General features: G+C 40.4%; 1 protein-coding gene across 1 annotated transcript; it reads right to left on the bottom strand.

Annotated features, from left to right (window-relative positions):
* Positions 1-4810: 4810 nt before the first annotated feature.
* PLEKHS1 (pleckstrin homology domain containing S1) lies at positions 4811-22057 on the bottom strand. Its single transcript, XM_018068942.2, has 14 exons — positions 22027-22057; positions 20745-20836; positions 20533-20639; positions 19060-19194; positions 17673-17748; positions 16885-16992; positions 16106-16201; positions 12500-12610; positions 11404-11519; positions 9903-10112; positions 9565-9666; positions 8033-8168; positions 7148-7240; positions 4811-5424 (listed from the first exon to the last, which is right to left on the bottom strand). Exons 1-13 carry the CDS (start codon positions 22055-22057, stop codon positions 7172-7174), a joined length of 1389 nt encoding a protein of 462 aa, XP_017924431.2. The 3' UTR covers positions 4811-5424; positions 7148-7171.
* Positions 22058-24713: the final 2656 nt, after the last annotated feature.

Raw genomic sequence — 24713 nt, 5'->3', positions numbered from 1 at the left:
AGAGGAGTTGCCAGTCATCTGCTCCCACCTGTGAATGAAACCAAAAGGACTGGGGGACACCCTCAGGCTCATAAAGTACCTCATCCACCAAGCAATTCAAATCAAGTAGTTTCCTTCTGTTGACAACCCACTTCTTTCTTCCTTTTTTTCTCTTTCCACATTAATCCCTGGAGGAGTACTAATTTCAACTGGAGATCCTCGTTTGCAAATCAGAGCCTAAGCCAAAGGCAGAGAGAAAAGGTGGGAAGGACTATGAGTGTATCTGTAATAAATATATCAGCAGAGCGTGCTGGAGCGAATGAAGATCTGAGAGGGTTGCAGATTGCACCAGCCATGAAATGTGATGCTTAATCAATTAGAGAATTACACAGCAACAGAAGCAAATGGTCACTGGCTTCAGTCAAATCCAGCAGGTGTTTGGGCTCTCATGTCCCATTTTCGTGCCTTTCAGCTTGCTCCTGAGATGTTCATTCAAGCAAGCAGCTTGATTCCTATGCCTGGGGCCAGCAGACATCTATCTTACCTTTGACTGCTACAGATCTGGCTGTGACCCTGGGCTGTTCATCATGAAGAACCAGGAACAAACATGACAAGGACAAGCTGAACAGGAGCCTATCACACAGGACAGCTGCTTGCTGAGGTGAAGAACTATGGCTCAGATCACACCTCCAGGTACACCTTGAAGCTGCTACTTTTCTTCCCTTTGCCCTTCTTGGATGTTACCACATGGTGCTGCAGCCCCTGGGGACACAGCAGATGTGGGTCTCCTGTGGGGATGACAGCAATGACCATCTCCTTCAGGCACAAACATCCCCCCATCTCCTGGCTGCAACACCAAAACATCCCTGCACTATTCCTCAGCACTTGTGCTGTTGGCAGAACTTAGACAAGACAAACAGATGGAAAGTCCCAGGAAGCCCAGACAACAGTGCGTGTTTCATCCAGGTGCCAGAGAGACTGGACACATTTATTTTGAGTTATTTCAGTGTTTTAGCTCATCTTGAAGAGTAGATGCTACTTACTGCCATTTGTCTGATGCTAGGAAATAACCTTAAGCAGATGTTTCTTTAATCACTAAATATAACAAAAATATATTTAGAGCAGAGAACTCCTGTTATATCATCTTTTACTTACTTTTTTCCTATCTACAGTCCCTCTTGCTGTTTATAGGTATTCCTCATGACTGAATTTTTCCTCCTCTCTATTCTCTTCCCCAGCTAACTTTCCAATACTGGGGAAACTGTTATTCTTAGAAATTGGAGCACAAGGACATTTGCTTGGAAGCAAAGTGACATCTGTGAAGAATGACTTTGGACATTGAATAAAATAGAAGAAGGGCAAATTAGAGGGAAAAGGCCAGAATTTCTGTCGAACATCTAATCAGTTTTAGGACATTAAGCATTTAAATGAGGTTATTTGGGCAAAATGAGTCCTGGTGTGGAATATGTGACTGATCAGTAGGGGCTGCTGAGGGGCGAATACTCAAAAACATCGGCTTTTCCTGGATTGTGCAACCTTCATTGCTGATGGAGGTAGTATCCTTCCAACAGCCCTTGAAGCATAAACCATGGCTCTGTGTTTTATAGACAAAGACAGAAACACATTTCTTGGGAAAGCTTATAGAAGCAGAAAAAAAAAATGGATATGGCTCAGTGATGTCCATAATGATGAACATCACAAACATTCAGCATTTTAAAACAGAGGATTAGCACCACTGATAGCCATGGTCTTAGTGCTCTCACCAACTGCTTAACTTGACCCTCCACTGCTCAGTTGTAAAAGAAACAAATTCTCAGGCACAGATCGACCCAAGCACATTTCAGGATGGAAAACTGAACATGGCCAGACACTTGCTGTGGCAAGTCCAGTCCTGCTGCCACCACACTGGTTTGGTACCCTCTGAAGAGCTGTTCCTGCTGTAAGGTAGAAGTGGGATGTTTGTGTCACCAAGCAGCTCAGCAGCAAGCAAAAGGCTCCTGGTTGCTGAGAATCCTCCTCTGTGGCGGTGCAGAGACGTGGCTTCTCTTAAGGTGTTCCTGCTCAATGAAAGATGTGTATCAAACTTGGCTGGCCTCTCCGCTTCTTTAAAGGATGCAATAAATTAGGAAGTGATAAAGGGCCAAAGAGAACATTTGAAATTCCAGTGGCATTTCTAGGAACTGCCTGTCACACTCCAAGTTCCTTGCAGGGACTTGCTGACCAGCCTGCAGGAAGGGAAGTGCTGGCTACAGCAAGGCACATATATGGAACTGCTGCTCATTCCTGGGAAATAAACCAAAAAAGCTCTTAAAGCATGTCAGATTACCTTGTCAGCTGCATAGACCCAAAGGTAGACAGTCCTGTGGTTAAGGCTTTCTGTTGAGGATTCAGTGCACTCTCTAGCCCCTGCTGTAACAAAGGGAGCACAAGCAAGGAAGCACCCTTGTAACTATTAGTATGTCCCCTAATGTGCCTGAGGTACTGGATGAATCCATTTGAATGAGATTTCCATAGACCCTGCTGGATGCAGCTCTCCATAAGCAGCACACAGACGAGGTGAGCCAGTTCCTTGCAGGGAAGTGGGAACATCACCCAATGTTGCTTCATGATGGAGCAGTCTGAAGGGCAACTCAGGGCAAGCCAGTTTCTACAAGATATTAAGGATGGCTTCTTCCTCAGCATGGAATGGGCACATCAGCATCTCCCCATAGCATGGAGCACTCCTGAACCAGCCCTTTTGCCTGTAATGTACAGGTCTGATGGAGGCTTTTCCAGCGATGTTCTCAGAGCTAAAGCAATTCATAGTATTGAATGTGATGCTGGAGATCACGTTCATGGTAAGAGACAGCATGATGCAAATGTGTCTGAAATTACTTCTTGAATTTTACCGTGTGTGCAAGGAAATGGCTCTCTTGAGGCGACCAGAAAATCTGGGGCAAAACATAGATTAAGCACCTGGTGTCTCCAGCTCACCACTGATCCACTCTCTCCCCAGTGTGCAGGCTGACATCGCTCTCCTTTAATGCAGCCGCTCCTCTTTGACTCCATTTGCAAAAATTCCAGCCCCACTGAGGCATTTAGATATTTAGATATCTCTGTTAAATACATAGATATTTCTTTAGATATCCCTATTAGATATTTAGATATCCCCTCAATCCCCCAGGCTGGGGGGACTCTAAATAAGCCAGGCACTGCATTACGCAGAGCTTGTCTCTGGCTCAGTGTCGCCCTTGAGAGGAAGTGTGGGGGTTGTGTGGGCTGGTTTGTTCTTGCTGTTCAATGGGCTTTTTATTTTTCTTAACTTCAATGACTTCACACTCATATGGAGACTTCTCTCACCATTACCCTTTCTCTGTTCCAGGACTTGCTTTTCTCCTGGGCAATTGCCATCTTCCTGCTAGAGTGGTGGAAAGAGTATGACTCGTATTTGGGAATTCAGGGGGCAATATGAGCAGACAGTATACAGTGAGTGCAGCATGGGAATGTGCCACAAATTAACAAGCAGGGAAACAACCTAAAGGCACTAGCTGTATTCAGTGAGAGGAAATAAAGTAGTTAGTGAGGAGCATGTTAATTGCTAACTAATCACATAATCTCTGTTGCAGTTGGTTGGGTTTTGTCTCTCATACACCCAGTTTGCAGATGTTGCTGCTGTTTTACATAGACTTGTTTATCTGTGGACTCACTGAATTTCATCTCATGCCAATTTTAACATTAGTGTTCAGAAACCCTGAATAACCCAAAACTTACCTGGAGACCGGATAAGAAATGATTTTGACACCACGGAACAAGCAGCTTCTTGATGCACCGAGAAGTTCCGACAGCACCTATTCCTTTAGGAGTGTGTGTTTACACAACACATTTCCAATACCTATAGGTGATCTAAAAAATGACCAGTTACCCCTCAGATGGCATGGGTTTAAAGACATTCCCTTCAGGTGTTTCAGGACTAAAAGTGAGCACTGGGTAGTACCATGCATGAAATCATTTCCCTTTGCTGTTGATTCTAGAAGCAGCCAAGAGATTTAGCAGAATTTGCTAAATTTTCGCATTGCAAAAAGTGTTCCAGAATGAGGTTGATCTTTTTTTAAGTGTAGCTTTTTTAAAAAGGGCTGTTTAGTGACTCAGCTTCAGGTTATTGGGAAGTTACAGGTGGTCTTTGGAGGACAAAGAGGGGCTGTGTTAGGAGAAAGCAAGGTATTTTGCAACCTACAATGTGTTCTAAGTGTTATAACATATTTATTAATCATATGTGGGCATACAACTTCACACACTCTACCAGAATTTACTGTACCAATGTAATTTCCATATTGTATCTCTGTAAGTGTTAGGAATCAGCCAATATGCTACATTAATTATCTGCATTTAGCATTGTGCAAGCTGACATAATGATCAATTATGGAGTAACACATCAGTAACTGTTTACTGAAGTACAGAAGTAATCCCCCCAGGTTTTCTGAAATATTCTGGACTTAACTACCCAAATCCTATTTTTGTCCAAAAGTAACGTCTTTCCATAGCTGACAGGTGCAGTATGCAGTGCTCAACTGCTTCAGCAGCAATGCCTCTTGCAGGTTACATGGAGGGGCTCTTCTCCCACCACCACATGGGAGCTTCTTCACTAGTTCACCTCTTTTTGGAAATGTTTTTCTGTGAAGTTCTACAAAATTGCTCCATGGCTTTGAATTTCTTTTTGAAGAAATTCTTTGAATTTCAATTTCTCACCTCCTTTGTTCATCTATAACTGGAAACACAAGGTATTTGTCTTGCAGTTCAGTGACATATGACCACTTGCAGAAACTGTTTGAAAAAATGATGAAAGAATGCAGGATACTTGGTCTAAGAAAAAGAGTAGGGAGAACAGGCAGAAAAAAACACCTTCCACAGTGAAGATTCCTCTGAAGACAGTGGAAATCCAAATATTCCCCATGCCCACTGAAAACAAGGCAAGAAAAATCAGGTTAACTTTCTGGAAAAAATGTCTAGGATAAACAGTAGAAAAAACTTCCTAATTTTAGAGAGAGATGAGTCTTGGAACAACACAAGAAGGTTTGGACTTTCCTTTTCTAAAGTTCAGAAGAAGAGCTTAGGCAAATCTTGGCCAGGAAAGACTGAGGATGACATCCTGGTGAATACTCTTGAACTAGACGATCTGTGATTTTAGGGTTCAGGCCATGAGGACTGTCCTAGCAGGCTGACACAGTTACAGAGCTGGAAGAAGCCCTGTATAATGATAGCCAGCCATCCAATCCTTCAGAGATTCATTAGGCAGAAATGGATTTGCTGTACTCAAAGAAGCAGTGCAGAGCAAAGGAGTCCCATAGCAGCTTTGGAGAAGAACTCCTTCTTCCTCCATGTCTCTTCTTCCATTTTCAGCCTCTGTAGCTCCAGAACTGGGGTTTCCCTCTGCCTTTATTCAGAATTCAGCACAAACAGGCCTTTGAACTGAAACAGAAATGTCAAAACATGATCCTTTCCCACCTTGAGAAACAAGCATGTCCTGAGCACTCTTATCTCAAAAGCAGAAGACACAGGCTGTGAAAACATTCAGTCTGGAAATTAATCTTTTGAACAGCAGCTGAGTCTGAACAGATTGTATATATATTTGTGTTTGCTCGTTTTGAGTTACTTGACACTTTTCATCTTCAGCTAAATAAAATTTTCTAACGATTTTTTTAAAAGTCCAGACTGGATAGACAAAGCACATTTGTCAAATTTACTACTGCAGTAAGTGGCACCAGTGCTGATTTTTAGTGAGTGTAGTTTCTTACTGTAGTAGCTGACTTGGCCTAATTCAATTGGAAGCTGGACAAATACCGCCCTTGAGCCAAATCCACCTTAGTCAAAGCTTATATAAATCTCTTAATATCAATAATCCCGTGCCTGCTAAACCCAGGAGTTATTTTGGTTGTATCTGGCAAGATAAAATTATCTGTACTCAAACCCAGTGATTCTGTTTGTTGTCACACCATTGTGTATCAACACGACCTATTTTACAGCAATATATATGTGTGTAAATAGAGCCCACACAAACATGGATATGCCAATGTGTACGTGTTCATACAGAGCACAGGTATGTGTCATACATACAGGCCATGTCACACCATGGCTCTGTAAGCAACAGAGGTCACTGTAAGACAGGACAAAACTCCCTTTTAGCATCCACCAAAGACACCCCTGCTTATCAGCTTTCTTTTGATGTGATATTACCTGAAAATTGTTCTTGTTCCTGTGGTAGCAATGGAAGGAGGACATATCCACAAAAAAAAAAAAATATTTACATGAAATATCTTTGTTTGGGGAACAGATGAGTACTTTGCTCTGGAAATCTGTGGTGCCACTGGCATCCCTGTGGCAGTACTAGGCAGCACCAAAACAATTTCAGTGAACTCGTTTGCATTGGGCTGAGAGCACATGCCTTTGGATACATGACTTCTCTCTCTGGTTTTCCCAGCTGTCTTTACCAGCAACACTTTCAAAGAGCAGGGCAGCCCTTCTCTCTCCCAAATCCATTAATTCATTTTTCACTTAGGGCTTATTTTGGGTGCCAATTTGGAACCTAAAGGTGCTCTAGACACATTCCTTTTCTCTAACCAGCTCTGTTTCCTGTCATCCCTTGAATGTATTCGTGTGATTGTAACATAAGAGTGGCATAACACGAAAGGAGGCCCCACTGAATCACTACACAACACCAGCCTTCCCTCCAAAACTACAGCTCTCAGCTTCCTTGTGCCTTTCTGTGGCTAAAGGGAATCTAGGAAAAACATGGCTTTCTCCCAAATGCCTGGTGTTTCCACACCCCTAACTGACTAGGAGTTCAGTATAAGTCAATGTAACTCAGTGTAAAGAGATGAGGCCAGGCATAAACCAGTACTTTCTGCTGAAATGCAAAGTATACACAGTGCAAAGGTCACGTAAATTATTTGACCCTCTCTTTTTTTTTTCATGTAAACAGATGCAGAAACACATGCCAACATGAAATAGAAGCCAAATACATGCCATTCATGCCAAAAAATAAGTTATTAGGACATAAAATGAAATCGACATTCTCTATTCTTTTTACTTCAGCAACAAAAGATGCCTGGAAGCTCAAGAAGGTAAAGATTATCTCCATACACTGTGTAACACATTCTTCTCCCTGATCTTTTGCCTGAGCTTTGGTACTTACTTAATCACTGAGGTCTTTTTTTTTTCAGGAACATGAGCAGCCTTTAGCATGGAAGATATCTGACTGTGGAATCCTACATACAGTAAGTTTCACCTTAAAAAAGAGAAAAGAAAGGGACATTTTTGTAGCTTGTTTTATCTGATCAACATTTGTGCATCTGTGTATCTGACTTGTATTTTAACTAGTTAAATAGAAATTTCCTACTAAGAGAGATGAGTACTTTTTTCCTTGCTGAGACTGGCTTTTTTTTCTTTAGATGGAAACAGCCTCTGATGACCTCAACCTTCTCAGCAAAATTCAAATATGAATGTGTTCAGGTATGGGTCATGAACCTTTATACTGAAATAGGAGTCCACCTGTCAGAAATACATGTAGTAGATCACAATGGAGTTAAGGAACCTCTTAGAAATCTCCCACTTTCTTCAAAAAACATGGTATCACACAGGGAGATGCATAGCACTTGATAAGCAATAGGAGGTAGGAGTCTAAGGCTCTGCCCTCAATACCCAAAACCACTATAAGCAACTATACATCGACTAGAGGCAATTGTTTATTTCCCAAAGTTTGCAATTCCTAGGCCTTGGCCAAAAAATACTGGGTAACTCTAATTTATGGTTGCCCAGTAGAATCTCTTTGAGTTGCTCAAGCTCTTCTAGATCAAGTCCTCCAACACCACTGTGCTGATTTGCATTCCCCATATAGCCCAGGGATAAGAGATGCCACATCAGAATGATGCTGAGGAGCTGTTTGGTGCTGAAGTTATTCATGCCAAACTTAAACCAGAGTAAACTGGTTTGAATAGAGCCTCTTGAAGTGCAAAAAGGAAATTGCTTTCTCATTTGCCATGATACCTTTGACTATTACCTTCAGGTTAGTCAAGCTTACCTCCTTTCTTGTGGACCTGCTGATGAAGAAGTAAGCTTCTTCCACACCCTGGGGTTGCAGATCATTGACAGCCACTACATGATCTCCATGGTTAAACAAACATCCCAGTCTGTGAGGACCAGTCCAGTGTGAAATGCTGGGGTATGTGGAGGGTAGCAAGAAAGGAAACATTCAGGATATTCAGTCACTGCTCACAGATGGCAATGGCTGAACAGGATTGCATTTATGGTACTGCCCTCTGGAAATAACATACAGGTGGAATGACTTTGCAACTTTTTGATCTGGTTCTAGCTGAAACTAAGCTGCTTCATCCATCCAAAGGGCATCCTCCTAAAAGAGCACGTGACACTGACACTGCAGCATGTTAACAAGTGAGACTGGTGCTAGCAAGCTCACCAAAGTTGGGGATTCCAGTCTAAAAGCAGTGGCCCAGATTTGCTGTAGATGTTTTAGCCTGATGTTGGACTGATATGATTTCTGAAGTCATCCCAAGAGAATAAAATTAAAACTATTATCATCTGTTTTATCTATGTTATAACTGCCAGGATCAGGGATCCATTGCTGTCCAGATGGGACCCTTATGGAATGCCTGCTGGTCTCTGACAGACTATCCTTGATGACAAGCTATTTAGGATTAGTTGACCTGACAGTCAGGCATGGTGCTCTATTCCCTTCCAGAACAAGCTCACAGTTCTTTAAACATCAATTTCCGCTGAGAAGGCTCTGTAGATTTAGATGTAAGTTCAGTTATTGAGGTTATTTTCAGACTCTTTTGCAATAGTATTTTTTCTTCTTGCTGACAGTGACTGAAACGAAGTGACTTGCTATGCAGTGCACTTGATTGGTGTGAATATGAGAGCAGTAGAAAAAGAAGCATTCTCAGTCCTGTGTGTCAGTGAAAGATGAACAAGAAGGACAGGAATATGCATTGAGCATTTTTTCTCCTCCATCCTCTTTATCCTAGTCACTGATACAGAAGGTCTAGGGAGAACACTAAATTTCAGTGACACTACTAAGAGGATGCATATGCTATAGCCCATAACATCCCTGCCTAGCCCTCTTTCCTAGCACCGAACCACTGCTGCGATTAATTCAGAGACAATTGTCTGCTCACATCCAACTCGAGTCAGCTTGAGGCTGTCTTTACCCTACCTCAACTATATCCCCTCACTTTATCTCTGAGACACAGCATCACTGTGGTTCAAAGGTAAAAGTAACTAGCAGTAATTAAGTGATTTCACACCAACATTAGAAGAATAGCTTTTGTGGTGGGACTTTTTCACTAAGTATTACACAGTATGATAAGGGATCTTGATTCCATAGAGCCCTCTCCAACAGCAGTTGAAATAGAAACTCAAGAACATGAAGAGTTAGAAAGAGCAGAAAGGAATCACTCAAGTACCATCATGCACTAACCTTGCTCTCTTCTGCAGTGCCATAACTGTACATGGATGTCTATACTTGTACACTTCTGTACCCGACTGTCACTTATTCAGATCTGACAGGCACTGTCACAAGACATTCAGACTTACCATATTCGTCCTGCTGCTTCAGTAAATTTTAAGTAACTGTTAATATCAGCCAGGGGTAGAAAAATATCCAACTTCTGCAGCTGGGTCTCATCTGTAACTTGACTGTGAGAGAAAACACCAGAGACCATAGAATTATAGAATATCTCAAGGGGGACCCATACGGATTATTGAGCTCAACTCTCTACTCCTTGCAGACTACATAAAATTAAATGATATGACTAAAAGCATCATCCAGATGCCTCTTGAATGCTGACAGGCTTCACACACTCTACTGGCACCTCAGCTGAAACCCATGGACACGTCTGTCTTCTCTGCAACAAAATGGAGAAGACACTTACCTGAGCAGTATAGACAACTGAACCACTGAAAGTGGTAATGAATTTTGCCTTCTCTGGAGGGTTGGCTGCGGGCTGGTGCTGCTTTCTGGGAATTCTATGTCTTTGTTTGCTTCCAAGTCTCTTGGACATGCACTGCTGTCCTGGCATTTGGGAGGAGATGGGAGCCCATCACGTCTGCATGTGAGTTGGCATCTCTCATCCAGCAACCTACTGAAGAGAAATGATGATAAAAAATTAAGTGGTTTGACCATTCCAGGGACTCTTGTGGTGTTTGAAGCTGGATCAAACAGTCATCAGTAAAGCAAAGAATAACAAGTTCTTGTAGAATATCCAGTGGACAGAATTAAAGCTAAGTAAAATAAACAGTCCTTCTAAAAACAGACCATAAATCTCAAAATAAACCTTGCCAGTATGTAAAAACTATTTATTAAGCCTGAAAACATCCCAGCTAACAGCATGCCTTGACAAAGAAACTGAGTATAGATTGTCGGCCTCGGCCGTAGTGGGTTCTGCAGGGATGTAAAGCTGTCCCCTGGGAGATACAATAACTCAGACATGCTTGAACTCATTTTAGCTTTTTTCGATGAGCCTTATGATGCCTGGAGCTGACTTCACACCATGCCCCAAACAAGACTGGGGATAGTACCAAAAGCTGTTCTTGGTATGTTTTAACTCGGATGACATAATTTTATAGTAATGCCCTCTGGGGGCTTCCAAAGACAAGCTTGAATAAATCTGTTGGAATAAACTAGTTAGTGTGTCTGCATTTCCAGTTTCCTCCCATGATATGGCATAAGATCTGACTGTCTCTAGATGGCAGGCCATAGCCAAGAGATACTGACCAGTCCTCTGGCTCAGGAGGTGTGGCCTTACTGTGTAGGCACGCTTCTCTTTAGTATTCATTGCTGTATTGTGGAGGTTGTAAAGTTTCCTTGTGGCACTAATACTGTGACACAAAGTTTAGGTCTTTTTTTGTGACATGCCAAACACTGTAGCTTCAAAATACACAGCATCAAATCCCTTCTTTCAGTGGGCAAATGTGAGGAAGGAGATGACTGAACTCACATAACTTCTTAATGGAAAAGTAAGGAGCTAATGCCCCATCTCTACTTTTCTCTTTTAACCACTAGATAATGCTGCCTGCTTGGAGAGTGCCTGTCCGAAAGGTTGTTGGAACTTGGCTGCAGTGTCTCAGTAAAGTGGTGGACTGTTGGGTCATGAAAACCTAGAAAAAGTATGAATCAACAAAAAGTACTGCATCCTATAGTGAGAGCCTGTCTAAATGCATGAGTTTGCAATGTGAGCTTAAATTTCTTGTTGATGAGTTTGAATCTGACTCCAGTATTCCTCTGAGTTCTGAATTATCTGAACCAAGACCAAACAAGGACTCATTCAAACAAGATGCAGCATCTAGACCTTGTTATCTTAATACCACAGACGTCAGCTCTATCTGTCCTAAAATGTCACTTAATTTGCAAACCTTAATGAAGTTGTTACTTACAGTGATTTCATTGACATATAAATGTTCTCCTTTACTGGGTTGTTTTGCACTGGTTTCTCTTGCACAGGGACATCAGTTCCAGCTGTAAGGTCAGGCTTTGATACTTCAGCAGCGCACTGTCAGAAACACATAACAACATGAGATGTTAATATTATTGTTCTGCCTACGGGGAAAAAAAAATAATCTTAATTTCCTTAGTTTGTTTAGTGCTTGTGCTGTTTAAACACATTGGCTAATATAGATTGGCCTTCCCCAAATAAGTCAAAGGTATTTGAAAGTTACAAGTTGATGGTGGTATTATTAACACTGTCAGACTAGGATGTAACCAGCTATTTTCTAAAGTACTACCCCCCCCCAAAAAAAAAAGTTACATTTTAATGTAAGCAGACTGAAAAAAGAGACTTGTACTTTGTGTGTGCTTAACTTAGAGCACTTAGATTACATAACAAAATCATATTAGTAATGTTATTCAGTCAGATGTACAGTCTTGGGAGAGACTCCGGGACTTCTGCAGAAAACTGACCACTTAGCGTCTCTTGACCACTAAGTACATGGGAAACTTAGAGGAACTAGCCTCCCAAATTAGCTGTCAAAATTTGTTTAAAATTAACAGAATGATTTCTTCTGCTCCCTTGTTTCCCAGTGAAATGTAGATACTAAAACGTACCACAGCGTTTTAAACGCACTGCTTCATTTTATGAAGCTTACTGATGCTTCAACAGAATTATATTTTAAAAAACATAAAACTAATGCACTGTTATATTCTCTAAATGAAGTTTTCACTTTCGGAAAAAACCCCCCACCCTGTTATACAATAGTCAAAAGCCATTTACAATGAAACAGTCAATTTGGGGACTTTCAACAAAATCAGCAATGTTTTTGTCAAAATGCCACTTTCTACCAGAAAGATCCTTTGAATGAGTCTAGTGTATTTTTTCTTGTATAAATGAAAGCTCTATTACCTACTGCTTTATCTATGTATTCCTTTTGCAAGGTACAAGGGCTTCCTCATACCAGTTCCTCTTTGGCTCATTAAATGTCTCCTGTGTCCTTGGAGCTGTTAACAAACCAGCAGAACTCACAACTGATAAACTACCTGTGCTAAAATATTGCTGGGAGTTTGGTAATAATCTTCTTCATCCTTTTGGATGTTTTCATCTGTATCTGATGGCAGCAGATTTTCCTCACTTCTTCCCAGAATTTTATCCTGCTAAAAGAATGGTTTTGTATTTAAAGGGATCAGTTATACAGATTAACATGTATTTTTCCATTTACATGGAGAAGTAATAGAATCAGCACATATTCACAGAAAACACGGGTAGACATGTTTCTTCTTGAAGTAAGATATGCTCAGAGAAAGCCTGTTTTAGAAACAAGGTTTCTATATTTGTGCTCCTTCCTGTATTTTTGAAATTCAATGCACACAGACAAAACTCGTCACTGGTATTAATACTTCTCAGAGATGGATTTGTGGTAACCAGGCAGTTGCAACTGATTGCATGATCACAGCCTGTTATTTTGTTTAAAAATGAAGTGGGTTAAACACTTCATGTATGAATCTGGATGAATTTAGGGTCACTTGTATGGAAAAGATTTTTTATTTGCAATTCAGTCCTTACACTAGGAAAAAAATCTGTAGGAAATCTAGGAGTTGATTGGGGTATATTTGTCCTTTGTAAGCAGCTTTTAACTGCTATCAAGTAAAGAATGAATTTGGGATTTCCCTGACTAATGAGAAATCTATTATCTCATACTGCTCTATGAACAAGAAGATGCCCAAAAGACTGGAGATCTGACACTGAACCCTTTGTATCCTGAGTGATATTCTGCCTTCATAAATACCAGAAACATTAAGTTTGAGGCAATTTGGTAAGTCAAGGAGAAGTTAGTCCCTTCATCAAGTTTACCTTTCTAAGTCACAAAGATAAATTATTTATTTTTGTGTCTCCTTGTTGACTTCACTATAGTGAAGAGTATGGTAATTAGTATTTAGCTGCTTCCCAATGCAATTCTCTATGCCATGTTTGTGATGCAACTGTTTTTTATCTCTACACTTACATCTGTGGTTTCCATGGTGATCGTTTTAATAATTGCTAAATATGCCATGAATATATTACTGTTTTCAAGGAAAAGTAAATTAAACTAATTACTTTCTTACATATAAAGAGAAGAAACTGGCATTGAATATAAATTAAGGATGATTAATGTATTTTTTTCTGTGTTGGTATGAATGACATTAAAGGCAACTCACGCAGCAGGAGTCAGAACAAACCTCCAAATGGTCCTTCAAGAAGTGCAGAACAAAACCACAGCAGAAACAAGACTGGCTCTGTGGTCATGATCTGAAGTCATGAATGAGTTTCCTAGTGTCTTTTTAGGGGCTTTGGACCAATCAAGCAAGTAAACATTTGGGGAGAAGGAGAAGAGAAAATGATTGTATTGTCTTGAGATTCTCCAATTCCTAAGAAATCTCAAAGAGCAGACAGCACTCATCAGCTTTCCAAACTGAGCTTTCAGTCACTGACAGTGGCTATCTTTTGCCAACTGCATAGTGTTTCTCCTTGCACCATCACAGATTATAGGGATAATGGGAAGAAGAAGGATACACTGCAGCAGTCCTGTGCTTCCCTAAAGCAGTTCATCAGCATCTCCGTTCCTCCAGGTCTCTTACCAGCGGGGCAGTGCAGTCAGCCTCAGTGTACAGTTTTTCTCAACTGAACAGCTAGACAAGTCCTTTAAGTGTCTGTTGAACCATAATATGGATTTACATTAGAGAGAAAGTACACTGTGGAGAAAATTGGCTGTAGCACAGGATGGAAATGATACCTGCAGAACAATTGAGTAATTGTTACCTATAAGTTCCTTAGGGAAAGTTATGTATTGCCCTTAGACAGAGGAACCTCTCTTTCAGAAAATCAGATATGTGTAACAGATCCCAACAAGGGTGCCTAGGTACAGGGTGGTGTAAGTCAGGGCTCTTTATTTTGATGTATTTTAGATATTGAATGGTGTGTATCAAAACAGCTGAAGCTGAATTGCTCAGTCAGATGTGGTTTGGTAGCTTCAAAGTGCGGGTTGAAAAGGAGCCAGGTCCCCAGACCTCTCCAGGGTCCCTGCCAGCAGGACTAGACTCACTGACATGGAGAGGCCCATTTGCATGAGTGACGACTCCTGAACAAAGTGTTCTCGAGATCTGGGCCTGGATGAGGGAACCACCGATAAACAGCAAAATACATCAGATGTTTGGAATGGGAAGTCATACTTCTAAAAGGAAGTAAATACAAGGGATTAATCAGGAAGTCAGTTGTCTAGATGTCACTGAGCAGAGAATAGGTCTGGAGATGTTAGCAGATGCTAAACTTATGAGGAAAGTGGAATATTTTTATCGAATGAACAAATATTTTTGTTTCTTGTTCTCTGTACAACAAGGTTATTTATTTTCACACATGCCAAAACAGAAATATGAGCTTCCTGCTATTCCCTCTGCTTAGGCCAGAAAGGTAAAATCCAAATTCCTTTTTTGAACTGTCATGGTCAATCTGTCTTAGTCAGAACAGCTGCAAATAATATATGCCATCTCAGGCATCGTAAGTATGAGAAGAATTAATGAATAAGACAGAAAAGGCATACACAAGAAAGAGACACAAAGAGACCCTTGGTATGCACCTGGAGAAGAACTAGTTAAAATCAGACCAAGGGTTAACTCAATGCGTTTCAGAGCTCAGAATCACAACTGAATTACTGCAGCTTTATAAAGTACTGTGCATCAGCTGAGCTATGCTGACTGCCATGGCATGGCAATGTAGTTTCAGCTATTTGCACTTCTTTGCACTAAATTTAGCTGTGTTATCTCATACATATTGCTGTCAGCCTATATACAAGGGTGGTGATTTCAGCATGATTTACCACCCTGTTAGCTGTGATAGCAGAACAGAGTCTTTGCCCTGTATCTTAGCTACTCCAGATCATAGTCTAGTGCATAAACTGTCAATAAAAGATGGGTTTAAACTGCAAACTGGTGTGATAAGTCTTGGTTGTGCCTTCTGTCCTCTTGGCCCTGCTGCAAAGGCAGTAATCCATGGCAGAGGAAAACTGCTGCAGGCGCTTGTTCAGGGAACACAGGTCAGAACATTTAGCCAATAATACATGATAACATTCATATTTTATCTTTCCAAACATTCCTGCCAAATATGGAAGTGAAATTACTTGAAGTCATATTTATGCTGACAGAAGGTCAGTTCTGAGGTGTGCCTCAATTTAGCAAGCCCTTGTTTTGTAGTTCAGTTACATTGACTCAATTGCTACTGGCAAAGGCTGAAGAAATAAAGTTGTTCCATTTAGGAACAACTGTGGTGCAGCTGAGAAATGTGGTGGTAGAGTCAAATTCTCAGTCAGTGCAACTTCTGAGTTTTCTTCATCAAGTTTGTAAGAGCTGCTGTAAGTTGCAGTTGCTGCACAGAAACTCTGAGGATCTGCCTCCAAAAACAAACAGGGTATTTCAAGCAAGTTCTTAGAAGATTATTTTCAGTGCTAAACAAGAAAACAGACTAAATATCTAGGCAATTTCATAATGAAAACCAACTCAATGTGCTGGGAAAGCAGGTGGATAATCTATAGTCACAAATACCCAGGTGAGATAAAAGCCAATAATCACTTCTGCAGACTGAACAAGACAAGAGCTGTTTGATATTTTTCTGCTCACCAGGCTGGGAAACACTCCTCTTGGTGAGTCACACTGAGCCTGATGAGGGCCAGGATCTGAATAAGGCCTGTTCTTGTCTTCTGAGCAGCCGTTCTCCTGAACACCAAAGAAAAAAGTTGATTCCTCATAAAGACACAGTGGAGGTGCCTTCACCCACATTCATCTTCCTCTAGCTGGTCCATTTACACACAGCTTTGTGACTACAGAAACCCAACAATTCCTTGGCTGCTACATCACCCTGTTACCAGGGGATGGGGACTGCAATTGCTTGAGAACAGCAGCAGCACTTTCCTTCCTTTCTATTTTAATACTGAGGGGAAAATCTGTAAGGCACAGAGGAACTGGACCTGAACTCCCCTCTAAGCCTGGAATGAGAGAGACAAAGAAAAGCACAATTACAAAACAGAAGGAATGTGGCTAGAAGCTGCCAAGACAATCATCACATGCCTTTGCCATGACAAGGTGTCAAAGTAAATCTTCAGAGGCTTACTTCATGCCCAGTAATCTTTGCCAGTCAGTTTAGACAGCCAATGAATATAATTTCTCACTGCCTTTACTTACATGCAGATATTACTCAAAAGAATTTCCTTCATGGGGACCCTCTGATGTTATCACCCAGGTCTTACTCAGGAACCCCCACCAGAGAGCAGAACAGACCACCCAGGTATGCATTGCAGAAGATCTGAAGAACTTTTGATGTAAAAAAGCAACCATAAAAATGAAATTTCACAGTCATCCCTAAGCACAGACTTATTATTAAGGATGGCTAATCTGTTTACCTTCTGGCAGCTTTGCCTTTCTGTGAAACTGGTCATATCTATGGAATTTAAGACTAGTGGCAAAGAGGAGGGCCGGCTTCTGACTCCCGGATTTGGAAGATCTTGGTTCTAGAAATAAGGTAACAGCAGTCTAAGAAAACAGGCACCTGATAGGTGTGGTCTACAATATGCCAACACATCCTACTAGTCACATTTTCCTTCTAAGGGCTTAGAGAGATTGTCTACATTGCATTTTTAAGGGAGACATAAATTTGCCCTGCAGGTACTTTGAGCTGACTGGAAGCTGCAGGGATGTTAGTAACTTTGTGCCAAGTCTGAACTGGTAGGCCTGGCTGGCTGAAAACTTGGGCCTGAGATTGAACTAACAAGGCTTCCAGCTGGTTCATAACATTGGCAGACTAGATGTGGTTTGGTTTGTAAAACAATATGTAAATATAACAAAAATACACAGGGTGAGGATAACACACAAGTTTTCATTCTAATGCATTAAAGATGCAGTTCATTGAAGCGTAATATCAATCATCTCCTAATTTCCATAAGGTTTACTCTTCAAAGAGATTTCTTCAATGTAAAATCAATACCAGCACAGACAGACTGTGCAATACCTGCTTAATGCACAAGGCCAGGGTACAGGATTTATATGGAAAATGAATGAATGAATGAAAATTCTGAATAATCAAGCCCAGAGCCAAGTTTCAGGGCAAAAATCAGGTAAATTCCTTTGCAGTTTTCTAATGGAAATAGAAACATCCTTTTTTTCCCTAAAATCAAGTACAGTAAAATGTCACCTGAGGGCAGCATCCACCTTGTTTGTCCTCCCTGCAGACTGAAGATATCAGAGTCACCCAGTCCTCTGTTTCCTGCCTGTAGGTTGGAACATAAGAAATGAAAACTTATTGACAGGTAACACACAAGGAAAATCCATTTGTCTACACACTTCTTCCTAAAGGGCTAAAAATAACTGCACCTTTTTTTAAGAGACTGCTCGGGTGGTCATAGCCAGATGGCAAAGTTTGACCTCAGAGAGGTTCAGCCCAAGGCTAGGAACTAAAAGTTTTGCAGGGGGGCTGTGTGTCTGTGTGCAAGAGACATGGAGATGTGGGATGGTGCTTGCTGCTTTCTTTACTGTGTATGAGGCTGCTCTGCTGAGTCCTGCCACAAAGAGAGTTAACAAGGCTTGGGAATGCGTTTGGATGAGGAGGATGAGAAACATGCCATGGAAGGACCCTTGAAGCCCTGTTTCATGCTTGCAGTGTATTTAGTTGGATTAATTCTGGAATGCTTCCCACTGAGCAAGGGGTGTGAGAGCAGAGCCTCAGGGGAAGGCGTTGGGTGGCACGCTCAAGTAACACTCAGGTATGTGTTTTTCTTCTGGGCTTATCAGAATTTCACACATCAGCTGCTCTTCTGCATAAAGGCAAAAAAAACCCCCTGATACACTCGTGACTGGGAACCTGAAGAGGAGAAGCTGAGAACCAGCAGCATAGGAGCAGTGTGACAAACATCCTCCCTCGCCTAACTGAGCTTTGGCTCATCCCCTTGACAGAAGCAGTTTCTGCCTCTGCTGAGGACTGAACTGCAGCCTGGGAAAGCAGAGACCATGCCACCCTGCTGCAGCAAAGGCCCTAGTCAGTACTTCTGGGAGGTGTTTTCCCTTGGGAGAACTTTTGCCTTCAATCTGCTTCCCTTGATTAATAGCCTACTCTTCAGGCAATATTATTTCCTGCGATTTATCCATAAGGAGCAGAAGCTTTTCTAAGTCCCAGGATATGATGGGTGAGAAGACAAAGGTCTCTGTGCTCTTTCTTGATCTTTAACTGGTACAGTTTGAAATGGTGCTGCCACACTGATGTACCACCACTGCTATCCCCACTCCCAACCCTGTGTTCCCACTACTTTCAGGTATTGGATGTAATAGTGTGGCTGCAGGGAAGGTTTAGCTCACCTGTCTGAACCAGCAAAAAATTAAGTCAGCTACAGGGGGAGGGGGGAAATTACATAGAAAAGAGCTGTTTTCTGTTGGATCAAACAGCTGAATCATTTCATCCCATGTAGCTGAGACACATGAAGGGAAGGGAGCGACTGTGAAGGAGCAGGACCTTGCCTTGGGGCAGCAGCTTAGTGTTCCATTGGCTTAACTGTAATGTCATACTGCATTTGCACATCTATGCCTACCTGCTGTCCCCAATGAGGTAGTAACATCTGTTTCCAGTACCGATGGACATCACCTGCTCAGGAAGGCATTTAAACATCTTCCTCACTGTTTCCATAATTTCAAAATTTCTTATGCCAACTTCAATACTTATGATTCTGTTAAGATAAGCATATGAAACATCCTATATAGTTATACATACATATGTACAAATACACACACACACTTATATGTGTATATGTGCATATCTTACTCTGAGCACAGCATAGTATGATGAGATCTGCATGGGAAAAGATAAACATTTTTCCACAGAAAAAAAGCTCAAGAAAATAAGCACAAATATTCAAAATGGATGGCCTTTCAGTGAAGAAAACTTCCAAGCAAAAAAGAATTAAATCAACTTTTGCAAAGATTTGGATTTTGGATTCTCATTTCTGGAAAAGCAGGCTGTTAGTCTAACACAGAACCTTGAAAATAAATGATAGTAAGAAAAATTTCTTGAAGTCTTTTAACCACTATAAAACAATAAATTTGATTTGAAATTAATTGTATATTAATAGTGTTTTAATGGAGGGGAAAAGGAACAGAAGTACTCTTAATGGATACTTGAAGCATTACTTCCATTAACTTCCAAGAAGTTAATAAAAACAATAACAACAATAATGATGCTAATAATGTAACCACATACCACTGAGCAAGCTGCAATATTTTTGAAAGCTTCACAAAGTAAATCCATTTAATGGAAGAAGCACAACAGCAATGTTGTTCAGAGACCTCCATGCCAAACAATTCCAGGAGCCTAGAGTATATTAAGCTCCAGGTCTGACAGGGAAAATCTCTGCATTTTCTGATTCACTTCCAAGTATCTAACACCACCTGTGACATGGTAAAGGGTGCTGGTACAAAGCCAGTGACACCCAGTCTTGCTGCAGCGGGCACTATGCTGAGAGGAATGAAATGACCAACCCAAAGGAGCCAAGCAGAGCAATTTCTTGATGGAGTAAGAGGCAGAGGGGCACCAGCACCAGCCCAAAGGGCCACATGAAAGTCAGGAGACCTCTGCACAGCCTGCAAAGCACCTTTGTGAAGCTGTAAGTAGGGAAAGGTTGTGTGACACAGGTAAGAGGGGCATAGCCAGTCCTCATTCACATGTGAATGAATGCATAGCACTGTCCTCACAGGAGATAAAATATCTTCCGCTGCAGGAATACAGCCTTTAGGGTCATGGAGCCAAGATGTCTGGTTTGCAGATACGATATCACCATGATCACTCACATAAATGTATTAAATTTTAATAAAGCAATTGAGGATTTTTACTTCTACCTACTGTAAGCTGCACCCAAAGCCTACAAAAGCCTGCAGGACTCTTTTCTTGACTTCCGTGAGATTTGAATCAAGAACCTAAGTCAAGAAAAAGTGTCTGTACAACCAGTGGCCATTGAACAGTGTTGATACATGAGTTAAAATAAAAAAGGTGATGCATTTGAGTTACATACTGATCAACAGCTATGGAGCCTTTTACATGCTGGCCTTTTAGATACTTCAGGATGTAATTCCCCTTGCTGGATTTGGACAGGACGAAAAGACGCCTTTTCCAGGAATTCTGCCGAAGAGAAAGCAATTTGTTTGTCATTAAAATTCAGGATAGCAGATATAACGGCTGCTTGTTGAAGGATTGCTGAAATATGACTAATCTGTGTTGGTATACCTGTGAGCTGAAAAGTTGAAGAGGTGGTGATTTGATAAGGAATCCGTGCTTGCGGACTCCACCTTCAGGGCAAAATGTATTTTGAATTCTCCCTAATCAAAAAGAAATGAACAGCACCATTACTTAATTTGTTGCCAATTAATCTCTTACAAAGACCTGCTTGAACTGGAAATTGTTGCTGAAGGCTGGGTTTCTGTGCTCAGATGGCCATAAACCATATTACAATTAGAGAAGAGAAACACAAATCAAGGCTATAAAACACAGGTCCAGGCCCTGTTTCCCTGATATTAATTTTATGGCTGACAACCAGCCCAAACTGTAAGCAAATGATAGTGAAAACGTAGAAGGCTCAGAAGATATCATGAGCCTCTGTCTTCTTTAAATGGTTTTACTTAAATTTGGAGTCTGGTCTTATTTAACTTCATAATTAGTGATCTGAAAGACAGTAAAGGCACCCCTAATGCAATTCATAGATGGCATTCAATCAGCTAAGAATAGATTATCTTGCACTGTGAATCGTGATGTCACAACAGGAAAAAGTTATACAAGTAAAGTTTGAGCTAAAACCTTGTGGGGAAAATACTTAAATGTATTTGTTCATGATCCTTCATACTTTGTGACCAGCTATGGTTTAAGATTCACATTTTTTAATCACTGGTGGATTTCTGATCCAAATTCACTTTAACACAACAAAAGGAGTGGCAATCTCATTCAATTTTTTAAGCATGTAAAAAGCATGTAAACCATGTGTGGTATATTAAGATTTTTTAAGAAACCAGTGACTGAAAGGAACACAGGTAACCTCAGTTTGGATCTTCTAGTAATGAACAGCAGGCAATATGCATAACTTCTGGAAAATTTAACATGAAAAACTTTGTGGTCTTAAGTGGAGGCAAGGCTTCATCACCAGTGCCTTGGAGATACTGACTGTACCTTCCAGTTCTTAGTTAATTTTTAAGGATTTTAAAATTTTTAACAAATATCAGTTCAATGTCTTTTTCAGGGACAAGAAAAATCCTGCTATGAAGGGAAACACTGCATGTAAGACAGTTCCTTTAAGGAGGGAAGTAGAGGGACAGAATGATCACAAAGTGTACGTCCAGATGAGATCTCAAAATTTCCTAGTATGCTATTTCCCCCTGTTTTTCATCTACTGTTTGCCACAAAATCCTTGACAGCTGGACGGCAAAGAGAATGGCATCATACATTGACAAGAACAGATTGAAACCAAATTCAGCCTTACTACTGCCAAATCTTAGTAAAAAAAAAAATAAATTGGTACCTGCAGAATTTCTCTTATTTGTAGAAGCCATCCCGTTGATTTCTTCACCAAGATATTAAAGAGAACAAAAATATTGAAGCTAATTCCTTTCACTTTGCTTGCTGCTGAGCAGCATTTCACTGCACACACAGTTGCTGCTGAGAAAATAGCAAATACCTTACAAATGTTAATTTTCATGTTGATGATTTAACTATATAAAATAACCATAGGAAAATATCTAATAAACTATATATAATTAGTCATTACACATAATATTTTGTTATAGATTAAATTATATGTTATATGCTATGCTATATTTATTATAATGTAATAATAAAATAAAAAATAATAAATATTATACAGTTATATAAGTCAAAGGTATCATTTGCCTAGAAATGTAGAGAGCTGGCATCTGAACTTCATTTTGCCCTTCCTTTTGCACTAGACACAACACCTGTAACCAAGGAATACTGCATCCACATATGGTTCTGACACTGCTTTGCCAGTGTGAAGAATCCCATGTAAAACTGGCATAGTTTGGCCTAGAGAGTTTGAAGTCTATGCAGAAAATACAATAATAATACTATGGAAATTGTAATAACTTGCAAGTCTGTAATATTCTTAATACAATGTCTTTTCAAAAGTTTCTCTTTTTCTTACCCTAAAATTCTTTGCAAAATCAAATCTTGGCTGGAAGTTGTCTATAGCTACAAGGAGGTTGCACAGACCCAGGTGTGCCATTGAAGCTGCAGAGCTTCTCCTGGGAAAATGGGATGGATTGCAAGTGCTGTTCTCTAGTTTTTGCTGAGCTCCCTGGCTGGACTGAGAGATTTAAGGGCTTTCCTTTGCTTCTGTTTCTTCAGTGATTTACCCCATGGTGCCAAAAGTAAACATGGTACTGTCAGGATCAATGCTCAGAAATGGGGTGGGTTACACACAAAATTTTACCTCTGACACATAACTAAAGCTATAGACTTCCACACCTCCTGTTCCTGGCTGTAAATGAGAATGACCCTCTGAAAACTTAGGCCCACTGGAGGTCTCTGCAGAACATTTCTGCCTGTACTTTTGGAGGTTTTTTTTAGGGAAACCTTAACAATTTTTGCCTTTTTTGGAGAAAGATTTATTGTACAAACGCCGTGATCGACTGTTATAAAAATTTACTTCTAGGTTTTTCAACTAATGCCTACAAAAAAAAAAAAGGACTAAAAAGTAATTTCCAAAACTAAAAATGACTACACACAAAGTAAATTTGCTAGTGCCAATAGTAGAGGCACATGCCCAGGGTTGCAATGAAAGGTAATGCATTATGCTGTTCACTGTGACTGACAGAGTCACCTCGACTGGCAAACTATGCAATCATTACAAAACAATGCTCCAAAAACCTATGACAGGATAAAAGTCTCCTCTGGATGTCAGTAAAAGGCAAGATTTGCAGGTGAGAAGACAAACACCCATGAGGTTACAGTTGTGCTATTTCACTCTGCATTTTTTGGGAAAAAGCTTTTAACTGCTACATTTAACTGTCTTTTCAACAGAAAACAACATTTTAAATAAGTTATGTCTAATTCAAAATAGATAATGCCAATTCCATGATTATACCCTCTCAGATTTTTGTATGTCTGGTGTTAAGAGATTTGATTGCTTCAAACCTTTTGAAATGCAATGAGACACTTCAGTCAAAATGCAAATAAAATGCTTTAAATTTTTAAGATGTAAGCTATTATACAACTTCAAAAATATAATACCAAGATCAGGTAAACAACCTGTGTTAATACTTACAGGCAAAATGACTTCATGGTGAAGAAGGTTTTAGAGAAATACATCTTTAAGTATATCCATATTCCCTGTATTGCCTCCTGCAGCAAAACACAGTATGTCCTTGCCCTGCATTGTGCCTGCCTTCTTATAGTCCATGTAGAAATACAAACATCCTGAAATATGACCCACAAGGAAATGCCTGTCTCTGCATGGGAAGCAAATTAAAGACTGTTCTGGAGAGGGGAAATCCAGATTAATATTCACTTACAAGCAATGAAAAATACGAATATTTGAGGCAGTGATAAATGTCTCCCATACAGAAAAAACCCTGGAGACATCTTGTTTCTGTTGGTTCAGCTTTCTGAACAGTCCTCTTCATTTCCCCTGAGCTGTGTCTAAAGCATAATATCCACCCATGACTGAAAGATAAAATAACATTAAGAACTCTGAAAGATCATACAAGCACCATAAAATGTAGCCAACTTCAAATTTAAAGAATTGCATTTTCTAAAACATACAGCAGTGAAGCAGGATTTCCTGTGCTGCCTGTATCATGACAATCTACTTCATTGTAGTGCCAGTGTAAGTTTTGGTTATAATAAACAAATTTTTGGGGATTCTCTCCTGAAACAGCATATCGTTAATGATAGTGGTTTTACACAATAAACCATTTGGCTAATCCTGCAGATGTCAAGGGAATTGCTTTTAGATAGAAAATAGTTCTAAATTTGATCAGGAAAAAAAGCTAAAATGCCCTACAGCTTTTAAGTTAGTATTCAACTACCTGGCCTTGCTCGAGTGAAAGAGCCATTCTGAATGGGTTCCTTCAGGCTCTTCGGCTGGCACAGCCCTCAGCACGTAAACATCTCCAGTCAGAGATGATGTCCGTCAGTAGGAAATTTTCTTTTTAAATAATATTAATGTTTTTTTGATCTAAAGTAATGTTC

This window comes from Manacus vitellinus, unplaced genomic scaffold (assembly GCF_001715985.3).
Source record: "Manacus vitellinus isolate BGI_N305 unplaced genomic scaffold, ASM171598v3 scaffold_15_pilon, whole genome shotgun sequence".
Taxonomy (NCBI): domain Eukaryota; kingdom Metazoa; phylum Chordata; class Aves; order Passeriformes; family Pipridae; genus Manacus; species Manacus vitellinus.
This window is presented reverse-complemented; position numbering and strand designations above follow the sequence as displayed.

Coding starts and splice junctions, on each gene's coding strand:
- PLEKHS1 (XM_018068942.2), bottom strand. CDS start 22,057: ATGGCTTCTACAAATAAGAGAAATTCTGCAG. Junction 20,640..20,744: donor TTCAACTTTTCAGCTCACAG/GTATACCAACAC, acceptor TCTCTTCGGCAG/AATTCCTGGAAAAGGCGTCT. Junction 16,993..17,672: donor AAGGTGGATGCTGCCCTCAG/GTGACATTTTAC, acceptor CCTTATTTCTAG/AACCAAGATCTTCCAAATCC.